Source organism: Bacillus rossius, chromosome 1 (assembly GCF_032445375.1).
Source record: "Bacillus rossius redtenbacheri isolate Brsri chromosome 1, Brsri_v3, whole genome shotgun sequence".
NCBI lineage: Eukaryota > Metazoa > Arthropoda > Insecta > Phasmatodea > Bacillidae > Bacillus > Bacillus rossius.
Window position 1 is genome coordinate 249,125,741 of NC_086330.1, and position 18,086 is coordinate 249,143,826.

The following is an 18,086-nucleotide window of genomic DNA, read 5'->3' on the forward strand; positions in this document are numbered from 1 at the left end:
ATACTACAATAAAACGTTACTGTAACCTTCAAACTAACGCCATCTGGGCAGCTGTTTAGTGAAGGTATCTACTAACCCCATCTAGCGGGAGAACTCTCTACTATGTCTACGAATGGCAGTGGGCTCTCAATTGTTTTTTTTTGGGTCCTCCCTCGTATGTGACAGTTCTGTTGTGCCATGAAATTTGTTAAAGACTTTTCATTCCACAGTGAAATAGGAGAAAAATAGCATAGTTGGTAATAAAACACAATAATTTTTGAAGTTTCTGTTTGTTTATAATTCTTTTAATGCACACGCACACACATGTACACTGCTTTGAAACAGCTGTATGCCTCACCATGGTGGTAACAAACTTGGAAATCCATAAATATATATAAGTAGTTATACATAGCAATAATTACATTAATCATAGGAAATTCCTCTGTAAACTTCCTCATTGCTTTCACAAAAAGAATTCTTTGTATTATCATTATATATATCAAACACTGTTTCTTTTAACAATTACTTACTAAGACTTTTAAGAAAGTCACTTGTATAGGGGCACAGATCATGATATGTTTAGAAAGTGGTGTTTTTTTTATTTTTAACCTTTGTCCTAATGCAGGTTGCTTAGAGAAGGCGAGAATGGCTAGTTCTTTTACTTACTCTCTCAAAAAACTTATTCATCCATTGATAATTATCACATTATGGCTGCTGCATCTAGATTTCACTAACCACAAATATTTATATGTATTCTGCATAATAACATCAATGACTGAGGTCTAAGTTACTTGCAGGGGCTCAAAGACTTGTACAAACATTCATTCCACACTTTTTTCTTTTCACAATATTTTTTAGAGCTGTGATGCTCAAACTATGACATACACTTGGACATGGTACTTGAGAAATCAAACTCCTTTAACTTAGTGTGCACATTATAAAATAACATATTTTAAAGTAATTTTGTAGATTCCTTAACTATAACTATATACCCCAACACAACATGATAGTTTATCAATGGTTCATTTACACATTTGCTAAAGTAAGAAACTCCATCCATACCATTCGTTCATTTTGAAATACTATTGTGAAATTACAAAATTATTCTCATTCAAATTGGTTACACAAATGCCAGTATAATATGCACATTTACAACTGTTTTTTTATTGACAGGGATGCTATGGAGATAATCAGTTAACAAATAATATTTTCCTATTTTTCTTAATTTTGTTACAACATTTACTTTATTTCTGCTCATTTTGAGACAAAGTACAAATGAATTTAAAAATAAATAATTAAAACACTGTAAGACTTTGAACAATTACTTGACTAAAATATGGGTGTATCGTCAGTTTAGACCAAATGAAGAAAGAACATACATACATATTTGGCTGTGCAGTTTAAAAATGAAATAAAAATTATTATTTATAACATTTACCTAATAATAATTAAAATTATTAAAAAACATATTCTACAAGAAATATTCAATCTTACTAATCATAAACAATAAAAAATTTAATTTCCATAGACACACCCACGCAGATACGTTGCCCTCTAAAAGCTCGAGCACGATAAGGCAACCATTGCTTCGTAGAAATCACAATATTAGTTCTAGGCAAAGAATATAAAGCTAACTTTGTAGAGGCCTATGCACAGAACAGTTTGATATTCACACATAATTTTTTCTCAAACCACAGTTTATTACATTAATTACGTTATAATTACCCTGACAGGAAAGTACACACTTCATCATTGCCTACATTATTTATAATTTGAGGCATTACAAAATTAAACAAAAAAGTTGAAGAAAGTTTATCATAAACAATTCAAGGATAAATAAGGATAAATCTAGTCAAAATTACAATAATGCTAAGGTGAATTTTTACTAATATTATAAAATCAGGAACATGTTTCTCAATTATCTGCATAGTGATAGCTTCCATCTGAATTTGTATAATGACTACATTTAGAATAGGATCCAAATATTCATTTTTTTCCTATGTAATATCTGTTTTATCTTATAATTAGATACTTCTTGCACCATAGCAAACACATATCATTTAGTCAGATTACGAAAATGACTGAACTTATATTTAAATGTTCCTGCCAAATGGGCTAGATTGTATTAATTTGGATCCTGTTATAATGTTATATCGTATAAATATCCTTAAATAATATATTATATATGTTAATTCATTTCAAATATGTTTTAAAAATTATACCTAAAAGGTAATAATTTTTTATGAAAATTAATAAAAATTTACATGACTTGAAGCCAAAATATGTAATTTTGGTTTTCACTAATTTTTTAAGGACTGAAATAGTTAAATGTTTTTAATTTAAGGGTATGTAGCCTGAAGTTATTAAAAAAAACTGAAACTACTATATTGTTTATGTAAAATTTTACATTTTTTGGTTATAAATATTATTCAAGCTTTGTTATAATTTATTATTTTTGATTTTGTAATAATGGAAATTAAATATTTTCACTCAACAATTTAACTTAATCACAGACAAACATTCAGGGACATTTATTATTTTTACAAGTAGTAGGTATCAGAAAAATAGAAATAGAAAATATTTTGTTACAACTTATTGTTGTGGAGAAAGTCTTACCGTATTAATTTTTAATATATAAAATTGTTTCTGCCTCACACTTTGAGCCCCATTCAAACAGTATTTAATTTTTTAAAATAAAAGTAATTTGTAATCATGCAACCATTTTACAAGCATATTAAAAAAATGTTTACATGCTTAAAATATATCTACTGTATTCCTAAAACAAATACATTTACAACGACAATCAAAAGGTTCGGATTGCATAACAGGTATATTTTTAAAGTTAATTGTTTTTCTTGATTAATTAAGCTGATATGTTTGTTTCTGCACTCTTGTGAAGAGAAGTTGGCAGATTGCCCCCTCCCTGCCCTACCAAAACCCCTGTAGCATTGAGCTGCGTTTTGTCTATCTCGATAAAAAGACAAACAATGGACGGAAATTTTACAGTACAGATCTGCCGCACTGCATGGGAAATTTCTTCTTCCAGTAAAACACACGTGTACATACAAGTAAGTGTTTCACAGCTGGACTTAACAAATGCATGAAATTGGAAAAGTATCTGCGATGCTTGTTGTAATATATTCTCTTTATACATGGACAAAACAAACAATTATGAGTTTATATTGAGAACAACAAATGAATGCTTACAAAATGACAACATTCACTTGCAGAAGGATAACGGTACATTGGTTTGCTACACTTACACAACATTATGCAAAAGTTAGTGTGTCACTTAAATAATGTAACCGTGATCTTTATCTACTTTTGTTTAAATTAAGTACAATTTCACAGATATTTTTACAGTATGAATGTGTTATTTTATACATGCAAACATTTTGTGACAATCCCCACAGTGCTGCAGATCCGCCCTTTTCTTACAATATGAGCACACCATGGGAGGATCGATATGAGTGACGAGGCGAGTGTCTACTCAGGTCTCTGGTCTCTTGTCAAAATCATAGAAAAATACACAGAAACTTAAATGATTCTGTAAAGTTTAATCATAAGCAAATAATTCAAATATAGCTATTTATTTTACCCATATTTTAAAATAAATTTTCTTAACAAATTTTTTATCATCAAATCGAGCCTCCATGGTATAACCCAAATATATATCATATATAATTATCTACCAAAAGATTTGGTACTCATATCACATCAATTCTTACATATAAAGCAAATCTACTTATAAGATTCTATAAATATTTTTTTAAAATTTTTTATGCTTTTAAAGTCTACAATATGTTAACAAAGAGGAAATTTAATTCCCAGTTTGCAACGTCATGACAAACTAACTCTACATGTTTTTTGTTCACACACCATAAGATGGCATGAAGCTTATCAGCTAAACAGGCTAAAAACAAGCCACAAACAATATTACAGTATTTGGTACAGTATGGTAGTTAAGTTAACGTTTGCCTCTTATGTCCACGCGAGCGTGGGATTGTCCGACGACGGCAAACAATAGTTACAGCATCGACTCTAAACTTTGGTTTCCACCGCGTATTTATGTACATTTCTTACGCCATTGAAATATTATACATTTCTGTACTTAGTCCCTTTCGATTTTAAAATGACCACCTTTCAAAAAATTCTGAACTCCTTTCTTTACACTGAAAGTTAGTGTGATATTTGAATTTTTGACGGTTAATTTATTATTTTTGATGTCTTCTGTATCATTCCTTTAAAGGTAACTATTAACATATAGAAATGTAGACAACTAATGTGAACAATATTTTGTCATCTTTTAAAAGGTGGTCACTGGAATGACTGTTCTTATACCACATATTTATGTATACACCTCATATCTAGCCACATATGGAGAATGTATCACACAATAACCAAAAAAACAAGGCGAACGGCCTAAACTAATGCTCCATTGGCTTGGTATTATTACTGTAACCCTACGCTGATTAATTATCTTACACCTAAAATTTTGCAGTTACAGAAGAAAGTAGGACAACAATGCAGGCCATGATATGAATAATCAGATATGCTTCTGCGTGGTAAAATATTGGTAAGTGTGAATTTATTTTACAAATTACATTTGGCTTATTTTTGATAATTTTTTTAACTCATCGTGAAATTAAATTTTATGTATACTACTAATTTATATTTAAGTTATTTATAGACATTTTTTCATTTAATATCAAGTTATGTATCTATTTATATTAAAATAATTTTTACCTTATTGAATCCAACTTTTTAAGATACATTACGGTACTATGTAACATTTTTGGAATGTTGTATGTCTTTTAGAAATTATGTAAAACACCAGTTTTGTGAATGTAACAATAAGCTAATTATAGACTTTAGTACCTACCATAATATATACTGTTAAAATTTTGTAAATGAAAACCCTGCTTTCTTCTGCATGCTTTTAATGTAACATACACAACTTTATATTTATTGCTATGAATAATAGATAAATTACACTAACTATCCAAAACTGGGAGTATGATACCAATATTCTCAGATGAAAGGTTTAAAAACTCGCAGTTACTCACTGTGCTTTACAGTGTCAGTGGCTAAGGTAGTACACAGTCAATTGAAAACTAAATCTACCAGGATTGTCTACTGGAATCTGCACACAAACAGCCATGAAAATCTACAGATACAATATATTTATACTTGTTAATTTTTATTTTCAGTACCCAAAAAACTTAAAAATTATTCAGAACATGCATCACTGTTTAAACAGTATATTTATTTAACTACTTTATTTTAAATAAGTAATCTAAAACATAACTCTTAGGGCACCTTTGGTTTCAAGCCTGCACAATTATTTTAGAGTTCTTATATTTCAAACTTCACCCCAACTATACTGAAAATTTTTTGCACATCTGTCAACTAAGTAAAACCATTTTTGTAATTACTCTCATTAAAATTTTGAAACAAAGTCGATTTTATGAACCCTTTGTATCCACACATAATTATAAATCTTCAACGTGAGGATCAGGGCATGTAAAATTAATTTTAATTTTACTTCCCCTTTACAAAACCAAATTCTTGTTCAAGTTTTATATTTCAATATTTTTTATCACCCTTAGAACAAAATGTACTCTTTATTTAGCCAGCAAAGTAACAGACTAACAGATCAACAAAGAAACCAACAAGCTAAAGAAATGGTTACTAAAGTATTTGATGTTGCACACAGGCAAGATACAAGTTTGTGCTGAGTCGCCGCTGAGGAGACTGTTGCGACGTGTGGTCGCCTCAGTTCGCCTGACTGGGGCTTGCCGGTGTCAGGTGCTGATCTGCAGGAATGGATAATTAAGACTGTCCATTTTCTTCTCCCCGGGGTCCCTGCAACAGTCACGCAGCCACCACGTCAAGCCTTGCGCTGTCAGAGCCGCACGCACATTCAACTACACCTCATGGACACCCCTTTACCATCACACCGTTCATGCTGATCAGCTGCCAAGGCGGCTGATGCCATAGTAGAGCAGTATACATGTTTTTTGGCCTTAAAAATTTATTATTTATAGCAATTGGCATACATCAAGAAAATGATATCTTCTTGAAAAACAAAGGTTCTGTGACTTCCAATGTTCAGCACAGTGTGCAGCCAGCATGTGAGCAGGGCTACGTACAACTAGGAGAAGAGGTTTTGATTAAATTACTTTACAAAATGTTATATCGTCAAATGAACATTCTGCTTTCATTATATATATATTTTTTAGGAAATATATTATGTACATGCTGTAGCATTAATTCTTTGCAGTTATGCTAATTTGCTACCCATTCTTATAGAACTGAAACATTTCCTTGAGGCCTTGTTAAATACTACAGCATGGTGTTCAGCAGCACGTAAGGCAATGATTTAAGTACTTTTTTAAAAATGACATACTGTCCCCTGCAGGAAACAGTTTTAATGACAGATGCAGCTAGGAATCAGTCTTAAACTGATCTTATAAAACAAAAATATCAGCTCACCTTACAGCCAATCCATGAGCTGAACCGAATTGGACTCCCAATGGTCCAGCAGTCATTCCTCTAGAAACAACTATTGTTTTAAAGTTTTCGTGGTTTTGTAAGAGACAATTTTTTAAAATGTATATTTTACTTTATTAGTCTTTTATGCGCCATACATGATCTTAAGATTAAAATACTTTGAAGTGCTGTGGAGATTTTTCAAATGTAAAAAGGGCCTTTCCTATAAGGCTTGGTGGTTATAGAATGTTGGGATGGAAAATGGGCTAATTTTATGAAACCAATGTGTTCCCCATAAATGTTTTTTTTATTTGCCTCATTTGTATCCAATACTGTCTGTCATGACTATGAATTTGCCTAATTAAGCAGGCTTGTTGGCAACACTAGTTTCAACACCTGACACACATTTGGTGCACAGGTGACCTGTGTGGTGGATAATAATAATAATGTGATGAGTGACAGTCTCAAATAGTGTATTTTAACATTATGTATCATTAAAACATACAATATTTTGGCGGGACCGAGGAATCCCATTTGAGCTCAAGACGAGACAAACAGGAATATTCAGCAGTCAGCCTCAAACATCCGAGATGACTGTCTTCGCTAAATTATTAAAAGGTTTTTTCTCACTCGTGAAGAAAACAAAGATTTCAGCATCATTAAAACTTCATTTGATGCACTTTTCGCCCCAAAGAATGTGATCAATGAAATATATACCTATATATATTAAAGTAAAAAACAATCAGATGAGCCATTTGGCAATTTTCACATGTGTAGTGAGATTAACACCTGTACAAGAGCTTACTTAATGACAAGATAAGTGTAGGAATCGTCAGAGATATAGTAGAGAAATACTCAAGCAGAAGACAGTTTGAATGTTAATGTTATGTAGGTAGGTTGGCATTTACTGGGTTAAGATAGTTATTGTTGCCAGGTTGGCACTATGTAAATTATTTGTTGAACTTCAGTCATGTTTTGTGAGTGAGAACTACAATATTTGAGAGTTGTGTATTTAATAAATAAAGAAGTATGAAGAACATAATAATCGCGACGAGGTTAACCTGTACCTACATTTCAGATGCTCACAGTGTGTAGGTATAAACAGCAGTTTTGCGGTTAAGGTGTGACCGAAGATATGGCGCTTTTTCAATCCTTTGGCGAATTCATTCCGCGATGAGACACATGGCGAACGTATTCAGAGCGCTTACAGCTTTATTTTGTGGCTAACCACATCACAAATGATGTAAAACGAGCATATTTTTTTTACATTATGTGGCACCGAAGTGTACGAATTAGTGACTAGTTCAATAGCGTCGAAATAAACTCTGGAAGTAGCGATCACCGATATGCAAGTTTCGCTGACGAATCATTTCGAGCCGAAATGGAGTGAAATTGTGGAGACATTCAAGTTCCATTGAAGGTATCAAGAGGATGGCGCGTCGATCTCAGGGTACCTATGTGGCAGAGCTGCGGCGATTATCTGTGCATTGTAATTTCCCAGATCTCGAGAGGATGTTACAGGATCACCTCGTGTGTGGTGTGCGGGATAACATGCTGTAGCATGCCCTGCTTTCCAAACCAAAGTTAACTTTTAAGGATGTGATGGATATGGCCAATGCAGCTGAAATGGTTGGGCGTGATTTGTCGGACATAAGGGGTAGTGTGGAAGAAGTCTAGTAAGTACCTATTGTATAAAGTGACAGTGGGTGGAAATAATATGGCACCTAGTCGAGATGGCACAAGTAAAACTTTTATTATGTCTGATTGTGTGGAGCCAGAAGATTTAGAAGAATCACCTATTAATAAGCAGTATATAACCACCGTAAATGTGAAGCCAAAACCTCCAGTGCTAATGGAGCTCACTTTAAATGGTAAAGTACATATTTAATAGAAATTGAATCTTCTGCAGACCACACTATCATTACTTGGGATACATTCAAGCAGTTATAGCCAGAAACCTCACAATTGAATGAAACAAAACTGGTGCTACAGACATGGTCGAAGGAGAAGCTGAGAGTATTAGGGTCGTTAGAAGCAGAGGTCAAAAAAAGCAATACTGAAGCCAAACTGCCGCTGCTGGTTGCTGAGGGGTGAGGACCGAGTTTGTAGGGAGAAACTAGTTTGATCCACTAGGTATATATATCCAAGGCATTCATGCAGTTACACAAGATGAGGTATGTAAAATGTCAAACCAACATCCATGAGTGTTTGATAATGGAGAGTTAGGCCACTATGTAGGGCCTCCAGTGACTATAGAGTTATAGCCAGATGTTTATGAACCTGTAACACATTCTTTGTGGGCCACTCCCATTGTACCAATCCATAAAGCAGATGGATCAGTGCACATCTGTGGTGACTCTAAATGCATTGTGAGTAATGTTTGCAAAACTAGTGTTTATCTTCTTCCTACAATAAAGGAAGCATTTGCTATCCTAATGGGTGGGACTACATGTACAAAGTAGGACCTTGAGAATGCATATTTGCAGCTTTCGGTTGGTGAGGCAACCTCTGAGGTGCTGACAGTGAATACAATGAAGGGGCTGTTTAACCATTCGGGGTTAGTAGTGGTCCAGCAATTTTTCAGCAACAAATGGAAATGATGGCTAAAATAGTTTGGGTGGTGGTATTAGATGATATTTTAGTTACTCGAAGAAATGAATAGTAACACTGGCAGCGGGTACATGAGGTCTTGAGAAGGATAGATGAGGCAGGTCTGTGTCTGAAAAAGTCAAAATGCAGGTTTTCTGTACACAGTGTGGTGTTTTTGGGGAACAGAATTGATGAAGAAAGTTTGCATCCAACAGAGGAGAAGATCGAAGCGATTCACGAGGCTCTACAACCGACATCCCGAAAAGAGCTTCAGTCATTTCTGGGTCTTTTAAACTTTTATGAGAGGTTCCTGCAGGATAAAGCTTCTGTATAGAACCCCTGCACTGCTTATTTGATTATGTGACCCCTTGGAAATGGACTCATGAACATAGTGAGACATTTCACAATGCAAAAGAACTGTTGCAGTCGGATGTGGTGCTGACAAACTATAATCCACAAAAGCATCTCATCCTCACCTGTGATGCTTCTGAATATGGAGTGGGTGCAGTTTTGGCCCATGTAATGGAAGATGGGTGTAAATCACCTATTGTGTTCGGATTGTGAACTTTGCATAAGAAGGAAAGAAACCACACACCTCTGGATAAAGAAGCACTAGCTATTATGTGTGGAGTCACGAATTTCTGCCAGTATGTGACAACAAGACCATTAACTATTGTGAGTGGTCATAAGCCCTTACTGTGCTTATTGAATCACACTCAGTAAACTCCAGGTATATTGTCTTCCCAGCTGTTGCGTTGGAGCTTGTGGCTAGCCATGTATGACTACTAGCTAGTTCACTAGGTAGGAACCAAAATTGGTAATGCTAATGCATGAAGCCGGTTGCCTATACAGTCAGAATCATTTAAAATTCCAGTAGTAGGTGATGTGTTGATGCTGGAAGAAATGTCAGACTTGTCAGTAGGAGCAGAAAAAATAGCACAAGATAAAGAAGAGGATCCGACACTGGCTCAAGTTAAACGAAACACTTGTATGGGTTGGCCACAGAGAGATGTCTAAGATGATCTTCGTCTATATGTTAAGTGTAAAAAAATTCAATTGATTGTCTACAAGGGTTGAATCTTGTGGTGGAATTGTGTGATCATTCCATTATCTTTAAGAACACAATTGTTACAGGTACTACATGCAGTACATGATGGAGTTGTCAGGTCCAAGGCGTTAGCTCGCAGCTATGTGTGGTAGCCTAAAATGGACACTGACATCGAAGCAATGGTTGAACAATGTGTGGGATGTCAGCAGCATTGAACAAACCCCCCAAAAGTGAAATAAGTTGCTCGGATTTCAGAAACAAAACATTGGCAAAGAATAAACATAGATTTTTTGGCCCATTTCAAGGTAAAGTGTTCCTGATAGTTGTTGATGCACATTACAGGTGGCAAGAAGTCAGGAAGTGCAGTCTATGACCTCTGCATCAGTCATCAGAGAATTTAGAGACATATTTAGTTTGCATGGCCTACCACACAGTATAGTAAGCGACAATAGAACAGTGTTTGTGTCTGAGGAAATGAAAACATTTCTAGCAAAGAATGGGATCTGACTAATACGAACAACGCATTTTCACCCATCTACAAACGGCCAGGCTAAAAGAATGGTACAAACCATTAAAGGAAAACTGAAGAAACTGTCGAGTGGTGATTGGTAAACAAGATTGGACTCGTATGCTGTTTGCTTTGCGGAAAACATCCTGTACATTGACCAACAAGGCACCATCTATACTGCTGATGGGTAGGTCACTGGGTAAAAAATTTGAACAGATACATCCTAAGGCTTTTGAGAATCTTCAAACTTTGAACAACCCTGAAACAGTGAGAAGTTTTGCTATTGGAGATCCAGTGCTGTGCAGGAATCACTGTGGGGCTACAAAATGGCTGTTGGGATTGGTCACAGTAAAGGAAGGGCCCTTGACATATGTAGTGTCAAGAAGCGGCAGGCAATCACATAGGCATCACACTGATCAGTTACTCCGAAGAGCATGGCCATAAGTTGTGGAGCAGATTCTAATAGTGTTGCAGTCAATTCGGTTGGCCAGAGACAAAGGAATAACAGAATGCAAGCAGTTCGTAAGGATGTGGTAGTGGTACTTTGGAAGCCTGGTTGTTCAGCTAAAAAGAAAAGTCCAAGATCACCACCCAGAGAACAAACACCACCTCCTCCTCAGGCACAAGACTGGGAACCTTTCAGAGGTTTTGGAGAATGTCCTTCAGCACTATCATCGCGAGGTTTGGAAGAATCCGAAGACATGTTCGCATACAGGATGGGAAATGACTGTCATCATTGATAAGATAACGAGACACTTAGAACTTCAAAGAGAGTAACACGATTACCAAACAAACTAAAAGATTTTGTAGTATACTAAGTTAAGGGGAAATATATGTTATGTATTTAGTTTAAAATAGTTTTTGTGGCAAGGTTGGCCCATTGTATTTGTCTGTGCCTTGATATTTTTTCTACTAATTTCTTCCATGGACGTCTCTGTGTTATCTATGCATTAATACATTCGACATCGGCTGGTTTTGGCTTATTTTTCTTTGTGTTTATGAAGTAATCTTTCTTGTCCATTCTTGTGGTTTCTCTATGGAAAAGAGTGAAAAACAGCAATGACATGTCAATTTAAATGCATTAAATCAACTGAAATCGATAATGCGGAACTGCAGCCATGTTTTGTGAGTGAGATCTACAATGTTTGAGAGTTATGCCTTTAACAAATAAAGTTATAGCAGAAAATAATAGTAAACCAAACAGTCTGCAGAGTCTGGAATAACCAAAACAAGTGTATGCCATGAGTGTTGGTCGCTCGTCCCGGATGCTATCAAGAGGCACGATTTGCCGATAACCTACATTGGATGCAACTGAAAGAAAAATACAAAATGTAGGAAGTGTCGATAGTCCCACCAAAAAATAGCAATTCATTCTGTGGTAAGAGAATGTAAAACGTTTGGTGAGCTCAGACCTTTCGCATCTGTGCGTCATTTGAGACAAAGGACAAGAGAATCGAAATACAAAGATGGATATGTTCATTAAATTATTCTTGCATTGGGAAAGAATTATTTATAATATTTTTTTTCTAAATGGACAAATGCTATTGATGGTTTCTCACTGCATGTCACAGAGAAAACGCAAGACTGGACCAGAAGTATGAATACACGAACACTACCCCCCCCCCCCCCCCCCAAATCAGCAGATTTAAAATGTATGAATGCATAGACAGCACAGGGGAATATAGTGCGCTGACAACATTGAGACAGTTGTAAAAAAAAACAGACAATACAAACGACAACCTAGGACAACACAGTGACCAAACAGGTGGACCCAATGATTATGCAAAAACAGATACTGTCTGTATGCAAGTGATGTTTGTTTGGACAGTCTGTTTGTGCCTGATGACGGTAAAATACGACAGTTCCCGAAACATCGCATTCAACGAAAAGGACGCACATTGGACACATATTCAACGAAAAGGACTTGGATACTCAGTTATACACACCTTCGCCTTAATGGATAAGCATTATGTTTCAGTAAGTCACGAAAAAAAAAATAGAATACCGGTACTGATTTGTTTTGCCGTCGTCATTGTGTTGTTCAGAATATCTGTTTAGTTTCATTGCTGGTTCGCCTGTGCGTTACTGGTTGTCTAGATTATTTGTTTTTGTATCATCGTTGAGTCCGTCTGTTTTGTCGCTGTGTTGTCAAGGTTCTTGTTTGTCTGTATTTTCTATTTTTGTTAAATTTGTCTCATCGTTGTTAGCCCAGTGTGTTCGTCTGTGCCTTGATATTTTATATACTAATTTCTTTCACGGATTTCTCTGTACTGTCTATGCATTCATACGTTAGACATCGGCTGATTTTGGCTTAATTTTCTTTGTGTTTATGAAGCCATCTTTCTTGTCCATTATTGTGGTTTCTCTCAAACATACAGTGAAAAACAGCATTTATGTATGTCAATTAAAATGCTTTAAATCAACTGTAATCGATAGTGCGTAAATTTTTTATATATGAATCATAACGTAAAATGAATTAGACTGCATGAGAAGCTACACTTTTCTTATTAATAATTCTCTCGCAGGAAACTTTTGGTGACATTCTCTTAGCAGGGATTCTTGAGATTTGGCTTGACCCTAACCTCGTATTTCAGTCAAAAACCACCATAGTTTGATAACTGGTTATGTTGGCTGCAATTTATGTCGTTGGCATTGCCTCCAAACCTTATGCCGCTATGCACAATTATGGGATTTATTAACAGCGTTACTTGCGGCCTTTTTATAATCTAGTTAGATCTTTTTCCAAAACAAGTGCTTGCAGGATCTCGTTAAGACTGGCAGCGCCTATAAGATTCTTCATTTCAGGAGGATAAATGGAGCCTGTATTTTGGGCAGTTGTATTTAAAATGGCTAGCATCCTCAGAAAGGGAAATGGGACAGAATCCTGCGAACCTGCAGTTATTTGACAAATAAGCAAGGAAGTGCTAACGACGACGTTAAGCGCCCTATGGCCTCACGCGAAGAAAGTTACGTATCGAACATTCTTAGTAATGTGTGAAACTACATGACCTCAAGGGGTGATGCTATCATTTAATTGCTTAAAAATTATGATGTTGATACTATGCATATCTGTTTAACGGTTTTAAGATTTGAACCCTCAATATTCAAGACAAATCAATCTACAGAAATCTTATAAATAGTGAATTCTCTCTCCAAAGAAAACATAATTTATAGAGAAACCACGATGAAAGTACTTGATTTCATCATTTCCATTTTATAAGATGCTGTTCATGAACAGGTTCACTTAGAAACACAGAGAAAATATTAAATCGCACATGTTTTTCTTAAGGTCTCTATTTGACGGTTAAAGTAAGTGGTGCCTCAAGGAATACTGATGTCAAGTTTTTCCTGACTTTATGGAAGAACTACAAACTCGTTAATTGGGATCAGCGAACATGAGTTCAATCTGTGGACTCGTGCGTTCAATTCCTACTTCGGCCAAAAGTGTTTGAGTTAGTTTGTTTGTAAAACCGCCCTCAACAAGCTTACCAGTATAAGAGTAACATTTATATACAGTAAAATATAAAATAATTAGTGAATAATGACCGTGCAAGCAAAGACGAGTTCATGCGGGGAAGGGGACGATATTTAGCATGCGACCTGTAGCATGACTCGTTTCTTTCCGAGAATCGCGTTGGTATTCGGTAGTTTTGGGTCCGCAATAGTTTTACATTCTTGTAGTCTAAGGCCTTTCTGTGCATAGTTGCGTGCTTGTTTCCGCCTACTCATTGAACGTGGTGCGTTATTTTCAAATTTTTAATACTAATTACTGATGGATTCCGGGTGTAATGTGTTCAGGCTGGGCTTTAAAAAAAAAAAATTCATGCGTGAACAAGTTGAAGAGACATGAATGAAAAAACAAAATGAAGGCTATTGTATTGCTCCTACCTCGTAACAACTTACTTCTCCCGGGAACTAAGCCTGCTTGAGGGCTTGGCAAGCCTTGAGCTGACGGAGCGGAGAACTGCTAACACGGATGAGTTTAGTGTGACTTCGTGTCACACGCAGTGTTCCTGAAGGATGTAGAAGCTTTGCATGGTCAGGGACCAGCTGTTGATCCTAGTCACTCACTTCACTCCTCTATGTGCCTGACAGGTAGGCAAGTTAGCGATCTTTTATGTCCAAGGGGTCTGCCTACATATGATGCTCGAATTTCGTCGCAGTGTGTTTAAAATACAGTGTCTTCAAACCAACTCCAAGAAAATCTTCCAACAAGTTTTCGTTAAAAAGTGAAACTTACTTGACGCGAGGTCCAAACACAACTTTCATAGCGTTTTCAACATTTAAAGCATTACTGCGCAACCCTTGACGTCATCATTTAACGCTGAGCTTCGTTCCGAGGACGTGCTATCCAAGTCGGTGAAGCAGAGACGTCCTTTCCAGAGAGGCAGTTGCAGTGTCGACCTTTTGACTCAGGCATCGGCGAATGAGTAGCGTTTAAAGAGTTCCCAACTGCCTAGCACACGATTTATGCCATGCTGCGAATAGTGAATCCATTATCTTTCTTCTTCGTCTAGCTTTTGGAGTTCATAGAGTCTTCTTTCGTTGTGCTTCTTAATAGTCACAAATAAAATCTTTAATACTATAAAAAGAAAATAATAATTATTTGACATATTTTTAATTATTTCAAAATATTAATGCGTCTCTTTAAACTATTACGTAATACAAAATAATTTTACACGAATTTGCAAAGGCGCATATTTTTATTTCGTTATTATATTATATTTGGATAAAGTCTTCACTTTACTAAACCATTATACAAAAATAAACTTAAGAAGGGTAAACTTATCAATGTCATCATAAATGAAAAAAACAACCCTTATTTTAGTTCACATAATTTACAGGTGTGTTTTACAAATGAGTGCAGTGTGAAATTATTGGAAACTCGAGTGCATTGTGTACTATGTAAAACATTAAAAATCATTTTAGGACCTCTATGCACCAGAAAAACTTAAATAATCACTAACAGGCTTGTCGATTCAGTTGCCCGTCACAATATGATCATTAAGTTCTCATGCTCAGAGAAATGAGGGAAGAGCCAGCAGTATCCATGTCTGTATGAAAATTATTTTCATAGCTAAATCAACAAACTGAGGAAAAACTACAGGACTCAGTTTAGAAAATATCACGTCTGTTTTGTGTCGTTTATGGTACCAAATAAAAATGACTTTTTATAAAAATTACTTAAGGATATCCAAAGAATAATGTATTTTTTATTTTTGTTGTAAGGTCGATGACCATTTGAACAAACCTATGTAAGGTAAAGATTTTCCATTTCTTTTTCATAATATAATTAACTGATTCTGTCTCACTTCAATGAAAGGGCAGTGCTTTTTGTTTTAACAAACCTAAGTAGGACACATAAATTTACCTATATGGTAAAATATTTTGAAAAATTGTAGCCTTAGTTTGCAAAAATTAGTTTTCTTGCAACATAATGCTTCCCCGAAATTTGATGGCCAAAGTCTTGAGATGTAAATAGAGATAGGAGTGGCATACAAGCCATTATTTGCGAGAAAATGAGCGTCAAAAATCACGTACAATAACTATCGGGCAGAAAATGCTGTTTGAATGAGCATTTATCGAAAACTTGTATCACAGGAAATTTTAATAGGCTGGTAGAGAGTATGCGAAGTCAGCAGAGTACAGATAAATAAAATCTGTGTATACATGATTGATGAAATTGCCAATCTTTTGCATTATTTATGTATATACATATATGTTCCGGCTGACAACTAAATATACCCATTTTGCTCTTTGAATGTTTAATTTTGTTATTTTATTATTATTATTATTTTCAGGCAGCAGTTTAAACGGTCGATAAATCTGTGTCACGTTATCAGATTGTGGCGTGGCTCTCCAGCATGTATTCAGTTGACGGTCCAACTCTGTATCCTCAGAGCTGCTATGCGCACAGTCTCTAGGCGTGTCACTTGTGGGTTTGATAGCAGTGTTTCGTCAATCCCTGAAACCTCCATGAAATACGCAGTGATTGAAGTTAATGGAAAATTTTATATTTCTTATTTAGGTATAAACAATTAACTATCGTAACAGAGGAACGCACACTGAACAAATAAACCATACGGAGTCAGCACTATAAAACTCGTTGCTAATGATAAAGCTTTTTACGGTAAATTGTTTTTAACAAACGCAAATTATATGATTAACTTGCCAATGTGTCCATAACATTCATGTGTGGTAAACGTGAAAACATTCGATATGCTCATTTAACAAGTTTCCGGTCTAAATGTGTACTTCATCCCTCCCAGCAGTCGCTTGACCCTGGATTGACAATACAGCTAAGCCAGACGAGCGGGCGAAAGAACAGAGGTGACTCGCGAACTGAGAGCTACAAGGGACCTGTTGCCGCTAGCTGCATCGTGAATCCAGGGCGCAGCGCGGGCGGCGAGACCAACCTCTGCCATTTTGCTTTTGGCGTACTCGATACGAATGGCGCCGCGGTCTGAGGAGAGCAGGAAGGAGCCTTGCAGGGTGCTCATGGCTTGGGCGGCAAACCTCACATCGTGGTACTCGATGAAAGCCACCGGGGACCCACCTTTCCCGTGCATGCGAAGGCGGCAGAAGCCAGGGAAACTGTGCACACACAGAGAGAAAAAGACCAACAATGTGCATGTTAACAGAAAATTAAAGAGGGGTGATTGTACAGGGCACGTGGCGACAGGGGGATCACAACCCAAAGGAAATCTCCAAACTACTGGTTAGTGAATATCCATGTTAATATCTCAGCCAATTAAAGTGCGCTGCTTAACTTTTGAGGAAGTGCTCAGAATTACAGGAAAGTTAGCACACCCACGGATTCTCATGAACACAAAAGTGTGCACTCAAACTAGGATATAAATAAAAAATCTGAAAAAACCTATGTTCGGATTTTCAAATAGACACCTCCTATAGTGGGTCTATAAAAAAATTGCTTTCATTGCTAGCATGACCAAGTTTTTAACTGTTCAGAATTATGATTGACTGGTGATTCAAGTAATCGTGTTTTAAAATTTTGCTGATACATAAAACTTTTCAAAAAATTACAGATTTGACTAACATCTAGCATTTATTTGCCTGTCATAATATGGTTTAAAATAAAACAAAATAATGATGAAAATACATAACAACCAAAATTTATTTATGTCCTGAATCACGATTGCAAATCTCCACTGGTAGACAGATTGCTTTGTTAACTGCGCCTGGCATTTAACCATACTCTCCGGATTTACTAAATAACTTATTTCTACCCTTTAAGTAGGTATACAGAATATTAATCAGGTGTGTCAATGCAATTCATTTACATACTCTCCTCAAAAGTCAAAAGCAGCATATGAAAAAGGGCAACGTTACTTATAAGCTTGGCATTAGTATATTTCCATTACCTGCTAGTGCTGTGCAGGGGCTAAAAGAAGGGCAGGTAGGAAGTTTATGTTCTCACTTAGTTCACAGCAATTAAACTATTTGTTTATA

At 35.8% G+C, this 18,086-nt stretch overlaps 1 protein-coding gene across 5 annotated transcripts in view; it reads right to left on the reverse strand.

Annotated features, from left to right (window-relative positions):
- Positions 1–253: 253 nt before the first annotated feature.
- The window catches only part of LOC134527457 (U1 small nuclear ribonucleoprotein A-like), a 120,900-nt gene continuing 103,067 nt past the window's right edge, over positions 254–18,086 (reverse strand). For 4 of the 5 annotated variants that reach the window (XM_063360152.1, XM_063360149.1, XM_063360150.1 and 1 more), the window contains 2 exons: positions 17,033–17,210; positions 254–5,844 (listed from right to left, as the gene is read on the reverse strand). In XM_063360152.1, coding sequence (XP_063216222.1) covers positions 5,812–5,844; positions 17,033–17,210 — 211 coding nt within the window. In that variant the 3' untranslated portion in view covers positions 254–5,811. The remainder of the gene's footprint in view (positions 5,845–17,032; positions 17,211–18,086) is intronic. The other variant, XM_063360153.1, reaches the window with a different exon arrangement.